Here is a 19,580-nt window from a genome sequence, read left to right on the forward strand (position 1 = left end):
CATTTTTAAAAAAGATTATAGAAGACTTTCTTTTTAAAAAAAATGTCAAAGAATATTTGTGCTTCTCTTATGGGATGTTTAATAAAACTATATAGTGCATCTACTTTTATGTACTCTAATTATAAATAATGCTAAATTTATTAGCTAACCGTTATTGAAATGCGTCAATTTATTTCTTCTTTCATATTCAAATGTCAAGATATATTAATCTCTTATATTTCTTCGAAGCTATGGTATATTATCGATAATTATAAATATTAAACGCAAGTTTATTAGTTTTTCAGCTTTATGTTGACTTTTATGTTTAATTATTAAAATTTTGGTTAAATTTAAACGCATACATAGACTAACAAAATAACAGTATGATGTGTAAGGTTGTTCAAAATCGAACCGACACTGATAACCTAAATCGAAAAAAAGTTATTAGTTTATCAATATTGGGTTATTGGTTTAGCGGTTTTGATAACGGTTTGAAGTTTTTTCTTAACGGGTTAACCGATAATCCGATAGTAAATTAAATAATTATATTTATACCATTTTGTATATAAAGTCTTTGACTTAGAGTTGGTTTCCTACTTTTATTTTTGGATGTCTCAAACACTTGGTTATTCTAGAATGTAAAAGTGTTTGTTTTTTAGCAAGATATAACTTGTGAACTCATGTGCATGGTTTATTTGGTTCGTCACCTTGTTTTAAAGTGATTTTCAATGTTTTTTTTGTGTCAAATCTTAACGGTTAAACCGATAACCGATAACGATCAAAAACTGATAAACCAATAATCAATAAGCCAATATCTTAATGGTTCTATATCGGTTTAGCATCTCTACAAACCGATAATCAATAAGCCAAATCGATAAACTTCAAAACAGAATCGAATGATACGCAGCGTAACGTTTATCAATTTATGAATTACTACTAAATATAATTATGTGTACGTTTATCAATTTATCAATTACTACTAAATATAATTATGTGTACGTTTGTCAATTTGTCAATTACTACTAAATTTAATTAATTTATTACCTTCACAACTCCTTGATGAAGAAGAACTTGGTATAATATTAACTCTTTAACTATAAAATATGAATTTAATTTGCAGTCAAAGATAAGATCTTTCTTTAGATATAATCCACTTTAATTTAAAACTAATATATAAAATTTAATTACTTCATCATACCCTTTTGTCAATATTTCTATTTTCTTCAAAATACAACTTAAAATAAAATAAATAAATTTACAAAAAAAAAACTTAGTACTGTGAATCACCCTTCTCCCCTGTACCATTCTGTTCTCTTTCAGTCAACAATAGTCCTCCACCTTCTTCTTCATCATCCTGCTGAAGCTGACACTTCTTTTCTGCTTCTTTTGCCTTCAATGTCTGCAATTTCTGATGATTATAATAAGCAACTCCCAAGAATGCTAACCCATATCCAACCAAATTCAATGGAGTCACACTATCCTTAATCACAGACCAAGAAAATGCTATAAGCAGCCAATCTTTAACAACCCCACCAATATTCATTGTTAAAGCTGAAGTATTTCCAACAACCAAGAACACAGCTAAGTTTAATGCAAATGCACACAAACAATTAGTACCAAAAACCATAAAATCAAAATCTAAACCAAAACCCCTTTCTTTAAAAACTGGAAGTTCAACAAAAACCCATGGAATTGACAAGAAAACAAAGCAACTTGGAGCAACATAGTATAATGTAGCAATAGGGTTTAACTTAATTCCCTTTGAATTCAACAAAATTTGAATCAAGACCAATCTAGTTGCTTCAACTAAAACAGAGAGTAATTGAAGTGAAACCCCAAAAGAATCAAACTTTGATTCACCATAAGCAGCAATAGCAACCCCAATTGAAATTGCCAACATATTACACATGGTGGATTTCTTAAAACTCTCTTTTTTCAACAAAATCCCAATTGTGTAAACAGCAACTGGCATTAGGGCTTTAAGCATTTGAATGAAGGAAACAGAGAGGTAAATATAAGCAGAATTTGATAGCCAGAGTGAAAGAGAGTAAAGGGCACCAATGGGTAAAACGCAAGTGAAATATACTCTGCGGGATAAGGTGAAAAGTTCGACGAATTTGAGGATACGTACGAGGAAGAAAGCTAAAGAAGAACAAAAACCCATGTGAATCATTGTTAGAGAAATTGGAAAAGGCCAATCGTAAAGCTTTTTATCAAGAATGTATTTGTTGTATACAATGACAGTGCCGGAGAGGACAATCCAGATTGCTAAGTAAGTATACGAAAGAATTACTTTTTTCAGTACTCCGCCGGAAAGGGTGGCGTTTTTTGCCATCATGGTGGCAGTTCACGACGGAGGAAGAGGAGGATTTGGTTGAGTAGAATTTGAGGAGATGGGAAAAAAGTGAAAGGACTTGGAATATTTGTAGGAAAATTTAATTAACCAATTTGAGTATAAGTCTAATTATAGCATATGTTTTTTAATACAACAAAAATACTTAAAAATTAGAGTGTAATCATACTTCCTCCGTCACAAAATAAGTATTATTTTATCCGCAAAAATATTATCTCAAAATAAATATTATCTTAAAAATTGAAAAACAAAATTAATATATTTTCTCAGCTATATCTTTATATTTCATCTTTTTAATATTATTTAATTTTTTTAAAAAGATATTTTTTAATTAGGAGTAATTTAATAACTATATATTATATTTATTATTATTTTTAATAAATATAAATTTTACTAAGATGACCCTTATTTTGAAAGAAAAGAAATAGTTATAATGGATATAACATGAAAAATATAATATTGATGTGTGCTTGAAAAATATTACACTGAGTATTTAAGGATCGTTTGGTATAAATTCATATATTCAATCAAATGTAATATAATCTAATTCAAACTTATTTTTTAAGCACTTCATCTTATCAATTTGTTCAAAAATTATGATCGCAAAATTATAATTCTGAAAGGGAAAATACATAAAAACCCCCCTGAACTTGGCACGAAAACTTACTTTAGTACTTAAACTACACGGGTGTTTATATACCCCCCTTAACATCTTTTATGTGAATTATTTTCAACCCTCCGAACACCAACCCAGTTGAAGGCTGGGCATTGTTACCCACGCGTGTTTTCATTGGTCCACATCGCAAAGGATTTTAAAAATATCTTACCCGTTTTATATAACCCACCCGTTCCCAAAATACAACCCAACCTATTTTTAAACAAATATCCCTAAATCTCTCTCAAATCTAAAGACCTAATCTGAAGAATAACAAGTCATTAGCGTGAAGGATTTGCTAAGTTTAGGATTTTCGTGAAGAAACAAAGGATTTGCGTGAAGAAACAAAGTTACCAGGTTAGTAATCTTCGTTTAGATGATTGTAATATTTGACCGAGTTTAGGGTTTTCGTAAAGCTTAGTTTTTTTTTATCTTTTCAGTTTGACGATGGATGTGTACGTTACCTTAAGGTTTCACCATGGTGGAAAACTACAACAAAAACCTCGTATTAAGTATGAAGGAGGTATTGTCACTGATTGTTTTGATGTAGATGTTGATAAATTGTCCTACTTTGAATTTGTTGATATAGTTAAAGAAATTGGCTATAACTGTTCTGCTTGTGTTGTTTATATTAAACCACCTAAATGTCGACGAGTTGTTGAAGTTAAAAGTGATAGGGATATTATGGGTATTGTACATAAATTAAAAAATGGAGATATAACTCATTTAGTTGAAGAAGTTGTTGTGCCCCCCCCCCCCCCCCCCGAAATTGGATATCTAAATGATGTGGGTGGGGAATCTAGTACTACTTTTGATAAGGAATCTAGTCAAACTTTTGAGAGTAGTAAAGGTTTAGGATTTGAAGAGGCTGCACAACCTGAAGAACCTATTGTGGGTGAAGAGTTGGGTAGGACTTCTGCTAGTGTTGGAGAGGACTTGGGTAGGGCTTCTGCTGGTGTTGGAAAGGACTTGGGTAGGGATTTTGTTAGTGTTGGAGAAGACTTGGGTGGTACTTCTTCTGCTGCTGCTGCTGCATCTGATATTCCAGAAGTTGGGTCTGATTGGGAAAGTGAAACAGAAGCAAGTGATGATTCAGACAATGCAGATTTGTCTGATGAAGGAGAAGATGAGTATGGTAGTGATGTTCATGAAGAGGTTATAAATCTTAGGAAAGAGAAAAGGGCAGCTAAAATAAAAAAGAGAAAAGAAAAGGGCCCTAGATCTGAAGGAGTTGATTTAGGAAAAAAAGGAGTTGATTTGGGATATGATGAATATTTATCCAAGAAACAAACTACTTTTGAGGGTAAGATAGCTGGAGATGAGCCCTACTTTGATTCAGATGAAGCTGTTAGTTTTGAAATAGATACTGATGAAGATGTTAATGAGGAAGATGAGGTTGAACAACCTATAAGAAGACAAAGAAAAGCAAGAAGAGCAAAAAGAAATAAAAAGAAAGTTGTATTTGATCCTACCTGTCAATTAATAGTTTGGGAGACTAGTCTTGCTTTTGAAAGTGTTAAGCAATTTAGAGAAGCTATTACTAGATATGCAGTTCAAGAACATGTTGAATTAGATAAATATGTTAATGATGCAACTAGAGTGAGGGTAAAGTGTACAGCTGGTTGTCCATGGTTGTTGTTTGGAAGTATTGATTCAAGAACAGGAGATTTTGTGGTGAAGAATTATAATCCAGTACATAAATGCAATGGCACAACCAAAAATAAATTGGTGAATTCAAAGTACTTATCAGAAAGGTACAAGGACAGAATTATTTCTGAGCCTGGCATTAGAGTTTTTCAGTTTCAAATTTTAGTGAAGAAAGAGTTGAATGTGTATGTAGGGAGGACTGTAGCAAGGAAAGCTAGAAACATTGTGTTGAAACAAATTATGGGTGATCATGTGGAGGAGTTTAAAAGAATTTTAGATTATAGAGATGAGCTCTTAAAGACTAATCCAGGCAGCACATGTGTGGTGAGACTTAGTGAAGAAACTTTTGAAGGTGACAGAAAAATGTTTCAATCATTTTACATATGCTTTGATGCTTTAAAGAAGGCATTCAAAGCTGGAGCTAGAAGATGTATAGGATTTGATGGTTGCTTCTTGAAAGGTGTTTCTAGAGGTCAATTACTTGTGGTTGTTTGTAAGGATGGGAACAACCAAATGCTACCACTAGCATGGGCAGTTGTTGAGGTTGAAAACACATTCACTTGGAAATGGTTTATCAAGCTTGTAAGACATGATCTTGAGCTAGGAGATGGAACAAAATTGACAACCATAACTGATATGCAGAAGGTATTTTTGTTTTCTTTTTTATTTATTCATTTATTTTCTTTTTAATTTATTCATTAAGTTAGATCTCATGTTATTCTAAATGTTGTTGTTTAAAGGGTCTTGACAAAGCTATTCAAGATCTTCTGCCAAATGCAGAACAAAGAATGTGTGCAAGACATGTTCTAGCCAACTGGTCTAAGAATTGGAAAGGCATTGAAAGAAGAAATTGTTTTTGGAGATGTGCCAAATCTACATATGAACAAGAATTGAAAAGAAATTTGGATCATATGGAGAAGTTAGGCACTGGAATATGTGATGACTTATTGTGGTACAATATAGAGAGGTGGTCTAAATTATACTTTAAGTTTTTTAGCTGTTGTGATAGTGTTGACAACAACATGGCTGAAAGCTTTAATTCATGGATTTTTGGGGCCAAGACACAAAACTATCATCACAATGCTTGAAGAAATAAGGATCAAAGTGATGAGAAGAATAGGACAATTGAGGGAGTTCTGTGATACTTGGATAACAAACATATCTCCAATGGCCCTAAAGGTATTGACAGAGAACACAACAAAGTCAATGAAGTGTAACCTTGAATGGAATGGTGAATATGGTTTTGAGGTTAAAGACAGCTGGGATAACACATTTGTTGTGAATCTAGGCAATCAAACATGTACTTGTAGATCTTGGATGCTAAGAGGTATACCTTGTTGTCATGTTATAGCTGCACTTCATTTTAGAAAATTGGAGCCCATTAACTATGTTGCACATTGGTATAGCAAGGAGACTTATCTCAAGGTCTATAGTCACTACATTCAACCAGTTACTAACATGAAAATGTGGCCACAGTCGGCCAACCCTTCTGTTATTCCACCTGTTATAAAAACACTACCAGGAAGGCCTAGAAAGTGTAGGAGAAAGGAGCAGAATGAAAACAAAACAGGAAAATTGTCCAAGAGAGGTGTTGAGATGACCTGCAGTCTTTGTCATGCAAAGGGTCATAATAAGAGGGGTTGTCATTTGAATAATCAAGCTAATGCAGGCAGAGGAAGAGGAATGGGGAAAGGATGTGAGCCTAGTTCAACAAGGTCAAGTGTTGGTTCTTCTAGAGCACCAACTGAATCACAATCAAGCACAAAGAGAGGAAGAGGTCGACCAAGAGGTTCTACAAAACAGGTAATGTTTATAGTAATTCATTTAGTTGTTAATTTACATCTTAATCAGTCTAATATTTTTGTTGATCAACTTATGTTATAGGCTAGTGCTACTGGAAGGGGAAGAGGAACTGCAACTGGTAATGGAACAGGGATTGGTGTTGCTGCTGATAGTTCTGGTGCCACTGGAAGGGGAAGAGGAACTGGAACTGGTTTAGCTGGAAGGGGAAGAAGAACTAGTGTAGTTGCTACTGCTACTGATGTTCCTGGTGCTACTGGAAGAGGGAAGAGGCCAAGAATGGTTGGAATGGGGATACTACATACACAGAGTGGTTTTACAATCCACAATGTAAGTTGTCTTAATTATTTACACACTTTTTAATTTTAACTTATGAAGCATCTAAGACAACATATTTTTGTGAATCTAGCCTGGAATGCCTATGAACTCTTCAGTAGTGACTGGAAATCTTGGGCATCATAAACCAAGATCAGGCTTAAAATGGAAAGGAAAGGCTGTTGTAACTCAACAAGGTCTTCAAGAGATGAGAGAAAACAAAAGAATGAGAACAAGGTCCAATGCTGCTGAAGTTTGATATGGAGACTGCTTTAGTTTGATATTTTAGCTGTTTTTGGAACAATTATGCAGCTGTGACTGCATTAGTTTGATCTGTTTGTTTTTTAAACAATTATGTTGCAATTGTGACTGCATAGTTTGATCTATGTTTGTTTTTGAAACAATTATGCAGTTGTGACTGCATTAGTTTGATATTTTAGTTGTCTCTTTTTGAAACAATTATGCAGCCAGTTTTGCATTACTTTTATGTGTACAATTATGCAATTGTGACTGCAATTTAGTGAATGCAATAAAACACAAACAAATACACAAACCACCAAATTACATTAAGAGAATAAGAAAACTCATTACAAAAGAGTTTTGCACCTAATTGGTTACAACATAAACAGTGCTACACTACACCAACATTGGATCTCACTACATCAACAACTTAAGGTAACTTCATTGAACATTTCTTCATATTTATCACCCAGAACCAATAGCTTATAGCTATAACCATAACGCAACAACAAGCTACAACAAAAAAGAGCACATTCTGCCATGTTCTTCTCCATTTATTCTGCATCACTTTCATCTTCTCAACCTCTTCTTGCAACATTTTCAATTTCATACCTAGACCACCATCATCTTGTTTGAAATCTCCCGGCTTGTCAACTTCTTCAGTAACCTCAATCAATTCAAATGCAGTGGCTGAGGTTTGAGAGGATTCTACTATATTCTCAAGCTCACCCAATTTCTGTATTAGTTTAGGAATCACAAATTTCGACCTCGAATCAATATTTTCTTTATCCTTCCAACACCAAAAGTTGCAAGATCTAGGACTCTTCAATAATGAAAAAGGATGAAGGAATTAGTGGTTAATCAAATTCTTAATCGGCTAAAAAAATTTAAACAAAAATGATCTTTACCCCATAATAAGGACATGATCAATATCTTCTTCCGGGGTTATTTGAAGTCCAAGATGTTTTCAAACGCACCACAAGTCCATGATTACAATAAACTTTTTTCTTCGTAGTATAATCATCTTCTTCCATACAAAGATTTGTCAAATTAATTGATCGCATTGTGTGCTACAATTTAGTGCAAGAATTAATGAGAATCTGGAAAAAACAGAAAATAAGAAAAAGGGAGGAAAGAAAAATCAAAATAATAGATGAAGAAGAGTAGGTTTGAATCTTACATTTTGAAGAACACTTCCTTCAAAGATTCAACTTTTAGGTTTGAATCTTACATTTTGAAGAACAATTCCTTTAAACATTCAACTTTTAGGTTTGAAGAGCTAAGATTTGAGAAAAATAATGAATTAAGTCGCCATTTTTTGGATGATTGGGTTGGTGAGGGAGAAGAGGTATTTAGGGTTCTTCAAAAGTGAAGATTGTTCTTCAAATGGGTAATGGGTCGGATATTACCGTTGGAGGGGTAAATTTAATTTTTTTAAAATGTTAAAAGATGACTAACGCGCCGTTCTAACCTGTAACAACACGCGCAACTGGGTTGGTGTTTGGAGGGTTGAAAATAATTCACATAAAAGATGTTAAGGGGGGTATATAAACACCCGTGTAGTTTAAGTACTAAAGTAAGTTTTCGTGTCAAGTTCAGGGGGGATTTTATGTATTTTCCCATTCTGAAATAATTCTGATTACATATCAAAGGATTCATTTTTTTATTATTATGTTTGTCATTGAGCTTTTTTTTTTTTTTTTTGACTTCCTTAATAATACAAACTTACAATTTTAGAAGTGAAAATAAAAAATATTTATCGAATAATTCTCTCTTATCACTCCGTGTTTATAGCAAAATATAGATGAATGATATATTGCTTATAGATTGACTTTTAACACTTAATTATAGATAATTAATATATATATTTATCTATAAACAATTTATATATAAAATAAATAGTACAGATAGTCTGAACTCTGATACTTTATTTTTCAATAAAATCTTTGTTACTACTTCTTTATTTATTTTTTAAAATTAACACGTGTTTTTATCTAATACTTCGATATTTACTAGGTAAAGGGGATCAGATTGTACCTAGGGATAAGTTGTGAATTTATTTTTTCACTAAAGTGAAAAGTGGAGGAACATATTACAACAAAGTGCAACTTAAAGAGGAAAATCAATTGATACTCTTTAGTATCTCAAGGCAAATAGCTGGTTAGATATTTTTAATATCCAGTTAATATACATGGTTATGCTCATAAAATACATGAATTAAAGTTCTAGTTAATTTTCTATTCAGAACAATCTTTAAGATAAAATAAAAAACCATAGTCACTTTTAAAATGCTTCTCCATCCTTGCCCTTATATAGCTTTAGCAATCAGCCCATAGCTATTTGCCAAAAGATGGTCAAGTTTTCTATTTGTGGCACTTTGTTCTTCCACATGCTGCCTTATTTAAACCATGGGGAAGGTCGATTTAAATTTGAACGGGTCAAAATTGACACCAAAAGCTACTTTAACTCAAAGGGGTAAAAATGCATATCATAACCTAACATCCAATTCTTACTAAATTTTAATTTTTTACTTGTTCTTCTATAATTTATTACTTCCTCTATCCCATTTTACATGGCACCCTATCCTTTTTAATACATCCCAAAAAAAATGTCGTCTTAAAAAATTCTCCATCAACCACACAAATATTCAAGGATTATTTTAGACCACGAGTTTCAATAGTCTTCCTTTTTTTCTTAAACAATGTGTCAAGTCAAAAGATGTCACACAAAATGAGACAAAGTAGTACCTAATAAAACAATTTTTTTTAATTATACTTGTATATAACATCAAATTAGAAAATATCCTCAAGAACATGTATCCTATAGAATACAAATAAGAGTTCTAAGCACAACAGGGTAACATATAATCCATTGATGGCCTCAGAATTATTTCCCAATTCAATCAATCAAAACACCAGGTTATCATCTAAATAGGTTTAAGATATGCTAGAAATACATGTCACAAAATAGAATCAAGAATACTGTAACAAATACGCATGCAGACATATGTCAAGCATAACAGTAAGTGCAGAAGGTACAAAAAACATACAACGTGAGGTTTTAGGCAACTCAACGTTTTCAAGATGGATTTCCTTGCGGGTGTACCCACTTGTTTTCCTATTTAACTTGTATTGCAAGATGGGAAATGTGCTTCCAATGAAGTACACTTTTACGAGCAAGAGATAGTGTATCAATATCCATTCTTAGCCTTATAAACAGCAGCACTGTCTGCTAAGGACGACAAAGTGGGTCACTAATCAGCAGACCCCTGTCCAGCAGTAGCAACACGGTAACAACCGTGACCATTTCTAATGGTACAACTGTGTATCAACAATTAAATCCAAGGAGATAGAAGCATTGAATGTCAGAGGCAGGACATAAAATTCATCATGCCTAACTGAGAAACTCCACTCCCCATAATGATATCAACAAAAATTCTCTTCTCAAGTACCACCGATGAATTCCAGCAGGTTTCCAAACATGATCCCAGCAGGGTAGAGCGCTTCAGGAAAATAGCTCTAGAAACTTAAATTAAACAGATATTATGTTTACGTAACAACAGCTAACAAGAATATGATTAAAAAACTAGGCATAATAAATCATTGGGAAGTATAAATTATAGAGCTTAACAAGATAACACTCAGACATTTGTCATGTTCCTCTTAACTGACAAGAAACAGCATGGTTCAAATAGGGTACAGCAGTCCAGCAGTGTCAAAGCATATAGTAGGAGGCCACCATTCCTTCAAATTAGAAGGTCTAAAAGGCAAAGATAGGCGATAAACAAAAGCAAATCTGTCAGTTCCCCCCATCTTCAGGCAAAATGACTTCAATATCCGCCAGGACACTCTCATCTCACTAAGATGGCACTGCATAAACGAACAAAAAATTGTTAGCCCCAGATCAACTTGATTAAAAGCATTAAGATATTGCAGAATTCCTCTACATGGGATCAACCCATTACAGCTATCATAGCTGAAAATATCCATAAAACCCATTTAGCACAAAACTAGTGGTGAGGAACAAATGTTAACCTTCAAAGATAAGGGTCCAATATACCCAAATTGAGCCGGCATTTCAAAATAAATCAGTAAAAAGGAGCTAACTAATCCACCCTTTGCTTTTCGAGAAGCACAATTCAGTTCACAAGATCTAAGAGACTGTTTGGATTGGGCTTATTTTAGGTGCTTTTGAGCCAAAATAGTGTTTAAGCACTTTTGTAGTGCGTGGGTAAAATTATAGAAGTGCTTATAAACACTTGTTTTTAAGCCAAAAGCCAGAAATTCTAACTTGTGGCTTTTGGCTTATAAGTCATAAGCCAAAGCTAATCCAAACAGGCTCTTCAAAGTCAACAATAAACTAGCAGATGCATGTATCTCATCTATATTCCAGTTCAGTTTTTACTTGAAACTTCTCTAGATCCAGTCAATCTGCAAACTGACAATCATGGGAGGAAAGGACTACTATTCACGTCTAGCACATAACATTTTGTTTCTTTTATAGAAGTCAAACTGCAAGTTTAAGTAAATCATATGCCAGTCCAATATCTTCATGAAGCTACATAATCACAGCAGACAAATACTACTCAAGGCCTCTATATAAACCATGAGATGTTCTAAATGTGCTTCCATGAGTTACATAGTCAGGCAGAAAAGCACTTGCACACCAAGAAACATTAAAGGCATCAATAAAGTAAACACCAAGGAGGAGGACATACTGTATGTAGAAGTATCAATCTGCTCAGGAAGCTCTTTTATGTCTACTTCAAACCTTTCCTGAACCTACAATAGTGAAGCGCAAGCAACTTAGAAAATTATGGACAATACTTCCATAACAAGATAAAATATTCAACAGTCCCCAAACCTGATTAAGAACTTCAGAATCTGATGCAGAGGACACAAATGTAATGGCAAGGCCTTTCGTTCCAAACCTACCAGCTCTACCCACCTATCAATGTTTTCAAAGACAAAATAATTAACACTAAAAGCACAAGCAATCAAAAGTTGAAACAGTGAATCCAAATAAATAAGGACTTACTCTGTGAAGGTAAGTGTCTGCAGAATCTGGCATGTCATAGTTAATAACAATGTTGACCCTTTCAATGTCAATGCCCCTACCAACCAAATCGGTTGCCACAAGAATTCTCTTATGACCCTCCTTGAAAGATTTGTAGCGAGTCAATCTACAAGTCAAAGATTCACATACAGTTTAACAAACGTCAAGAATAGCATTATAAAAACTCCACACCCTACTTATTCCACTCAATTGACATGCCATAAGGTGCTGAAGTAATTCGACGGAAGATCTCCAAATTTTAACCATTTCAACAGGGAAGAAAAAGACAACAACAACAACAACAACACACCCGGTGTAATCCCACAAGTGAGGTTTGGAGAGGGTAGTGTGTACACAAACCTTACCCCTAGGGAGATAGAGAAGTTTTCAGATGGACCCTCTCAGCTCAAGTAAAAGCAATTCGGAAAGAGGAAGCCAAGACACAATGCTAAAGGGAGCATGACAAAGCATACTTAATAAAGGACACTCACTACAACAAAATATCTGATCGAGAAGTGCAAGACACACTAATTTGAAATAGAAATGGAATAAACAAGAAACTCTCAGAGTAATACCTACAACTACTAATATGAAGGAAAACGAGACAACTCTCAATTGCCTAACTAATCCTCTACCCTAGTTTGTGTCCTCCATAACCTCCTATCTAAGGTCATGTCCTCGGTAAACTGAAGTTGGGCCATGTCCTGTATAAATCATCCATAGCCAACCTCTCACACTCACATTGGGGCATCCAAGTGACATTTGCACTAGCAACTTTAAAAATGATTTTAGGTCTATTTTTGGCTCTAGCTTCTTCCTTGTCAATAATTATGTGATTTGTTAAGCTCTCTTGAGCAATTTTTTAGCCTTTCCAATGAGGTCGACAACTAGAGTTTGCAATTTCTTTTTAATTGCCATTGTGTATAGGCTTTCTAGTTTAGTTTCCATTAGAATTTCCATTTTCACAAGTATCTGATCTCTTCATCTAAGCTCATAGGCTAATAAATATGAAGCGTGTTCATTGGGTGAATTGTTGTTATTTAGCCATTTTTATGCTTGCATGTGAAAGTATTGGTTGCAATGAGGTCGACAACTAGAGTTTGCAATTTCTTTTTAATTGCCATTGTGTATAGGCTTTCTAGTTTAGTTTCCATTAGAATTTCCATTTTCACAAGTATCTGATCTCTTCATCTAAGCTCGTAGGCTAATAAATATGAAGCGAGTTTCATTGGGTGAATTGTTGTTATTTAGCCATTTTTATGCTTGAATGTGAAAGTATTGGTTGCAAACATTATTTTATGCCCTATTGACTAAGTTCTTGCTTGAGAATGAAGAATTGAGTTTAGGTAATTTGGATAACAAGGTATTAGGCTGATTGAGGAATCAACTAAGCTTAATAACAAAGGTTTGAACTAGAGTAGGAATAATCTCTAATGGCCTCATAAGCAATTGCATGTAATGTTGCCTTATTTGACTTGAGAAAGCTAATATGGGCGAAGTTTCTCATTAATCAAGAGATATTTAGTATTCAAAGTAATAACCAATCTCCAATCACAATAGCCAGCTAATTAGGTATTACCCATTGAGTTAGCACCTAGGTAAGAACTACAACTCTAGGACTTATCTATTTACTACATTCGTAGCATATTACTTTGTTTTCTAATTGTCTAGTTAATTGTTTACTTGTTACTTTCAATTTGTAGTATAAAAACCAAAAATATTATCATTCAGGTAATATCGGGGGGGATGACAAGTGGTTGTCACTACCTTAACTTATCCCAAAAAATCATCCATATTGTACCATTTTCCATGCTAAACTAGAATATAAGTAGGTGCAAAAGGAAAACTGCAATCAACAACAGTCACGCACCTTTCTTCCTGAGTCATGCCAGAGTGGATGCAGATAGATGGAAAATTACACTCCGCTAGTAATTTATTCAGCTCTGCTGCTCTGTTCACACTCTTGACAAATATAACTACTTGATTGAAGTCCAAGGCATCCAGCAGATCATTTAGCTTCCGGTTTTTCTCCGTTTCACTCAATTTGATGTAATGCTGTTATAATAAAAGAAACCAGATAAGAAAGCTAATTTGGATGTAAAGAAATCATGGCATCATATCTTTGCACCCAAGATGTACCTGTACAAGTCCATGAAGGGTCAACTTTGCCTCATCGTCAACATAAATCTCCATTGGCTGAAAAGAACGCCACGGTAAAGCATATTAGGAGCTTCATGAAGCTAATGGTACCCAGAATGAGAGATGAAGAAGAATCCACAGTCCATCTGTGCATTTTCTCCCAGGAGATGGTAAAATCAGACCAACTATTTCTCATTGTTGCTCAAAATATTTACAACACCAACAAGAATCTTTCCCTTAATAGTGCAAGCATCGATCCGACCTAGATAATTCCATCCCACACAATACCTTTACCCCCATGACAAAACATTTTAATTTGTACTTCTGATCACAAGCACAAATGGAAGAAAACAAAGGAACTACAAGCTCAGAGCACAACAACCCATTTTTCTCTGTACACATCCCTCCCTAGCTTTGACCAAATAAACTACACTACTAAATGCTAGCAGAAATCTGAAATGATGAAAATCGGAAGACTTCCAACTTTCAAGTAGAATTGGCAGAGGACATTACATCTTGCATAAATTTTTTGCAGACTGGACGGATCTCCTTGCTGAGTGTTGCTGAAAACATCATTACTTGCTTGTCATGGGGAGTCATCTTGAAGATTGCCTGCACATCTCTCCTCATGTCTGCAAACAGAGTACCAGTAATGAGTTGCTAAAAGATAAGTGTCGCGGAAATATGCAACTAGAATCATGAAAGCAGAATATTAAGCCAAGACATACCAAGTGAATCAAGCATCTTGTCACATTCATCCAGAATAAAATGCCTCACATTCTTCAGAGATAGGTCTTTCTCTCTAGCCAATGCAAGTACTCTTCCAGGAGTTCCAACAACAACATGAGGACATTCATTCTTCAGAAGCTCCTTGTGAAGTTTGATATTGACACCACCATAGAAGACAGCAACCTTGATATCAGGCAAATATGTGCTGAACCTCTCAAATTCATGACAGATCTGCAGACAACAAAAGAACCACACAAAAAAAGAGGGTTACTTGATATTTGGAGAGAAAAAATATGATTAGTGAAGCAGAAATGCAGATTTCATTGCATACCTGATAAGCTAATTCCCTTGTATGACATAAGACCAAAGCAGCAACCTGACCAGGAACAGGTTCAATCTGCTGCAGAGTCGAAAGAACAAAAACAGCAGTTTTGCCCATTCCAGATTTGGCTTGACAAATAACATCCATACCCAGAATAGCTTGTGGAATACACTCATGTTGCACTGATGAAGAACCAAATAGAGTGGAGCCAAAAAGGCCTCAGTTTCAGATTTAAAAAGTTTACCACAGTATACTTCTCCAAAATAGTAGTGATAGTAATAATTTACCTGAAAACAGATAGAGAAATAGATTGTCAAGAACCCACTAAATAGGCAAACAAGGTGAGGTTTTACCAAAAACAATGAATGGATAAACAAAATAGAAAAAATGAATTGAAGACGGCATGCATTGCTGAGTGTTTCAGTTTTTTATGCATTTGTCTTCAATAAAGTACACGTTTGCTTCATTTTGTGCTTAAAACCCTTAGAAAACGAAGGTCCTCTGATAGCACCGGTGAAAGCATAGAGAGGAGCAAACTCCCTTTCCCCTCCTTCCCCAGGGGAAAACTTCTTTTTTATAGTAAAGTAGGTGAATTGTAGACAGATATACGCATACACCAAACAAAGTAAAAAGAAGAATATTCAATTTCTTTAAAGGGGGAGATTGTGTGAGACTGTGAGTGCAGGGGGAGAAATAGATGTAACAACCCAAGCCAAGCAAAAACAGTTCTTATTTAATTTTTCGGCTAAGTTCTTTTGTGATAACGCATATACTATATACACTCATTATTTCTGGCTTCTTCTTTTTCCAGTTTTCTTATATATCACTTTAAGCCATCTTAAGTAGCCCAAATTGACCTGGGCTATTTGATAGGTTAAGTTCAACTGTATCCACACTGACCATCTCTGAGTATAATCCTTGCTTACTGGCGCAAGTTAGGCGTGTTGGGTTGGATTACAATTTTAAGGGCTAAATTTGACATCTCTAAAGAATAATATTCTCAACCACTAGCATCCTGAATGTTGCCCAATTTCAATAAGAAAACTCATAAATTAATGAGTGAAAAAACAAGACCACATTGATCAAAATGCCTTCAAAGATAGTCAAATTTATCCCATGCAAGTGTAACTCAGTTAACCCATCTAAACTTGGACGAGTTGGGATAGGAATATACACATTGATGAGCCAACTCGGACACAGCCAAAGTTAGCCCATCTTTCTCATGTGTTTGACCACTAGTTGAATAGGATGGTGGACAACTTGACACCACACAGAAAAATATTCTTATTGGCAGTTAAAATATCAAAAAAGGAAATAACCACCCCATAGAACAATAAATTTGCAGAATCAATGTACAGATAAGAGATGCCTTGCCTTCAGAGGGATGCTCAAACCCTGAATCCACAATAGCCCGCAGTAGCTCTGGCTTTAAAAGAAAGTCTCTGAATCCAGAACTGTGAATTCCAACATAACCCCTACATTGACAAAAACATTTAGACTTAATATAATATTCAAAATCACAGGCTTAAGAAGTAGAAAAGAAGAATGATAATCAGATATGGTGGCGTATTGAAACCATTTATTCAGCAAGTGTGCAGATATATTTACTGTTAAAATAAAAATAGAAGAGATCCTCACTTCTCACTATATGTACATAACTACATGACAGAAGACACTAGTTTTTCCAACTCAAAACTGTATAAAAAGAACAAGAAAAAGTATTTACACTAAGCGTTTCGCACTCTCAATCTCAGTTTATAAAGTTAAGGCACACAGAAAAAAGACATTCACTTTAATTATAACAAGGATGGAGCACAACAATCGAATTGATTATCTCAATGAACAAGTACACTATATTACATATTAGAAAAGATTGTAAAAACCATAAACACGCATAGTCTGAGCCACACCACTTGCTTTACACAAATTGGTTCAAACTTCAGGGTCAACCTCTATATAAGCAGCACAACACCACACATATTCACACAAATTTCAGAAAAAGAACGAAAAATAGAAATTGAAGTAAAGCTCACTTCTTGGCAGACTCGCCGTTTACTTTTCCATTAACGGAATCTGGGGCCTTCTCATCATCTTCTTCGTAGTCGAGAAGTTCTTCCTCGTAAGCTTCGTTTTCCTTTGTATCTCCCATCTTGCTACTTTACTGCACATGTGAATCGAAGATCTCATTAAGCAAATAGTATCAAAATTCAGATCAGTAAACATGAATACTTAGTTTTCTAAACTAAAGATCAAATCTTTCAAAGTTCAAACTAAATCTATTGCAGGAAGTAGAGGATAAAAAATAAAACTTTCTCACAGGGGAAGTGCTTACCAGTTGGAAACTGCCGGAAAAGCTGAGTTCTTGCGGCGAATTAGGGTTAGGGTTTGGAGCGTCTGCAGAAAAAAATGTTAGAACTAAAAAGAGTGTGATAAGGGTGTTTGAATTGAAAGGGGATAGGTTAATAACGAGGGATACTGAAATTTTCTTACCATTTTTGTCCTTGTACTATATCAAAATTACGGTTTGGTACAAGTTGGGAGTGGTAGATTTGAAATTTGGGAGGTCAATGGATAAATAAGTTTTTTATTGGAATTTTTACATAAATAATATATTTATTTGATTAATTACGCTTTTAAGTGTTACTTTTTTTAATACCATATATGATATAATTTTAGCTTTAATAATTATTTGATATAAATTTGTATTAAAATTGTATATTATGTGAAGTTCTGAAAATTTGTATTAAACTTATATCAAAATTGTATTAATATAAATAATCGGTGGTCTAGTAGTGGTGATTATGAAAAAGAAGAGGTGAAGCTCTGAAAAATATGTATTAGAGTTGAATTAAAATTGTATAGATATAACGATAGTTATAATACAATTCGATATTTGATATTATACATTACTATAAATTCGATAGTTATTATTCCAGAACAAATATAATACATTTCTAACAATGTAAGCTAATTTAAATAGTACCAGAATGTTTGAAATTCACATATAATACTTATAATATATTTGTTTTAAAAATGTTTTAGTTATGTATTAGGTGATTCCGGAAAAATTGTATTAAAGTTGTATCAAAACTGTATTAAATATAAATAATCGGTGGTTTGGTGGTGTTGATTTATCGATAAAGAAGAGGTGAGGTTCTAAAAAATCTGTATTAAAGTTGTATAAAAAATAGTGATAAGGACAATGTTATTTGTGGTAAGAAAAGTAAGGCTAATCTGTGTAAGAGTAAAAGATATGTTATAATTCGTAAATAAAGTTATATAATATATTATTTATGTAAATTGACTTTTTTTTAATGATTGTGGTGTCTAGATCAAATTTCATGATCTTAATTAATTTTATGGAATATTTATTACCTTTCATAAGTAACAAGTCTCAGTAACTTTGTCCAATTATATTGAGATAAATGGGAAAAATCACCTAATTTTTTTGTTCTTACTAAAATTTTAATTTGAAATTTCATAATATTCTTAACTATTTCCTTAACTACTAATTCAACTACCGCGCCATAAAAAAAACTTTTAAAAAAAATTGCAAATTGTCCTTTTTTTTTTTTTTTTTATGTTCTTCAATTTCATGACAACACTATAGTTTCACAATTGTAGCAAAAAAACCTTGACTACAAGAAGCATCATACACAACACAATTCATAATAAACTTTTCCTCCTTTCTTTAATTTACAGGAATAATAGGTCAAATTTCAATTATTGAAAAAGTTAATAAATGAATGTAATATGATGGTGGTAGGATGTGATAGATAATTCAATAAATGACGTAAAAACGGAAAAAAAAATCCTCAAAATTTATCCATGAAGATAAAATATTCACCTTTACTTTTGAAACTTAGATTTAAATTACAAAGGAATAGACTAAATTAATCGTTCTTAACAATGTTTTAATGAATGTGATATACATTTCGCCCGAAAAAATTAATGGTCAGTAAATAATTTGTTTTGATCATATCTTATTTACAACAAAAGGAAGAAGAATAACCCAATCACTTGAGCAAGACACTTACCTTCTAGTGTGGCTAAGTACATACAATTATTTATTGCCAAATTTTTATTAACATTTTTCCATCCCATTCCAACATGATGATTAGTAGCTCTATTCTTATTTACCTTGCAATTTGACTTGAATTCTCAATCTATCGATCTATAATCAAATTACTCAATTATTGAACAAGCCTCACTTGTCTATCAGGTGGACCTTAACTACACAAAGTTGAGAAAGTAATTTAACTATACAAAAAAAAAAAAAGGAAAATAATAAGAAGTGGTTCATAAGAATTTTTTGTTGTAAGATACACATTAATAAAAGAAAAAAG

The 19,580-nt window shown here is 33.5% G+C and overlaps 2 protein-coding genes across 3 annotated transcripts; both read right to left on the bottom strand.

Moving 5' to 3' along the window:
- Positions 1 to 1,249: 1,249 nt before the first annotated feature.
- Positions 1,250 to 2,335, bottom strand: LOC125824959 (probable sugar phosphate/phosphate translocator At4g32390). The gene has a single exon (XM_049504310.1). It carries the CDS (start codon positions 2,315 to 2,317, stop codon positions 1,250 to 1,252), a length of 1,068 nt encoding a protein of 355 aa, XP_049360267.1. The 5' UTR covers positions 2,318 to 2,335.
- An 8,211-nt stretch (positions 2,336 to 10,546) lies between these two features.
- Positions 10,547 to 17,647, bottom strand: LOC125824996 (DEAD-box ATP-dependent RNA helicase 15). Of its 2 annotated transcripts, XM_049504345.1 has the most exons (12): positions 17,567 to 17,647; positions 17,268 to 17,395; positions 16,609 to 16,709; positions 15,244 to 15,416; positions 14,912 to 15,143; positions 14,697 to 14,815; positions 14,184 to 14,240; positions 13,915 to 14,099; positions 12,027 to 12,171; positions 11,853 to 11,936; positions 11,707 to 11,770; positions 10,547 to 10,858 (listed from the first exon to the last, which is right to left on the bottom strand). In XM_049504345.1, the coding sequence occupies exons 2-12, from the start codon at positions 17,381 to 17,383 to the stop codon at positions 10,848 to 10,850; spliced, it is 1,287 nt and encodes a 428-aa protein (XP_049360302.1). In that variant the 5' UTR covers positions 17,384 to 17,395; positions 17,567 to 17,647; the 3' UTR covers positions 10,547 to 10,847. The 2 variants fall into 2 exon arrangements, with proteins under 2 accessions (XP_049360302.1, XP_049360303.1); XM_049504346.1 differs by lacking the exon at positions 17,567 to 17,647 and having other exon boundaries at positions 15,244 to 15,521; positions 17,268 to 17,386.
- Positions 17,648 to 19,580: the final 1,933 nt, after the last annotated feature.

This window comes from Solanum verrucosum, unplaced genomic scaffold (assembly GCF_900185275.1).
Source record: "Solanum verrucosum unplaced genomic scaffold, falcon-dt-bn FXZP01000086.1, whole genome shotgun sequence".
In the NCBI taxonomy this organism is placed as follows: domain Eukaryota; kingdom Viridiplantae; phylum Streptophyta; class Magnoliopsida; order Solanales; family Solanaceae; genus Solanum; species Solanum verrucosum.

Excerpts from the sequence above, each read along its gene's own strand:
- LOC125824959 (XM_049504310.1), bottom strand. The coding sequence starts at position 2,317 with ATGATGGCAAAAAACGCCACCCTTTCCGGCGGAGTACTGAAAAAAGTA.
- LOC125824996 (XM_049504345.1), bottom strand. The coding sequence starts at position 17,383 with ATGGGAGATACAAAGGAAAACGAAGCTTACGAGGAAGAACTTCTCGAC. Across the intron at positions 14,816-14,911 it reads CAAGATGCTTGATTCACTTG|ACATGAGGAGAGATGTGCAG; the intron begins GTATGTCTTGGC and ends CTCTGTTTGCAG. Across the intron at positions 14,100-14,183 it reads CCCTTCATGGACTTGTACAG|CATTACATCAAATTGAGTGA; the intron begins GTACATCTTGGG and ends TTATTATAACAG.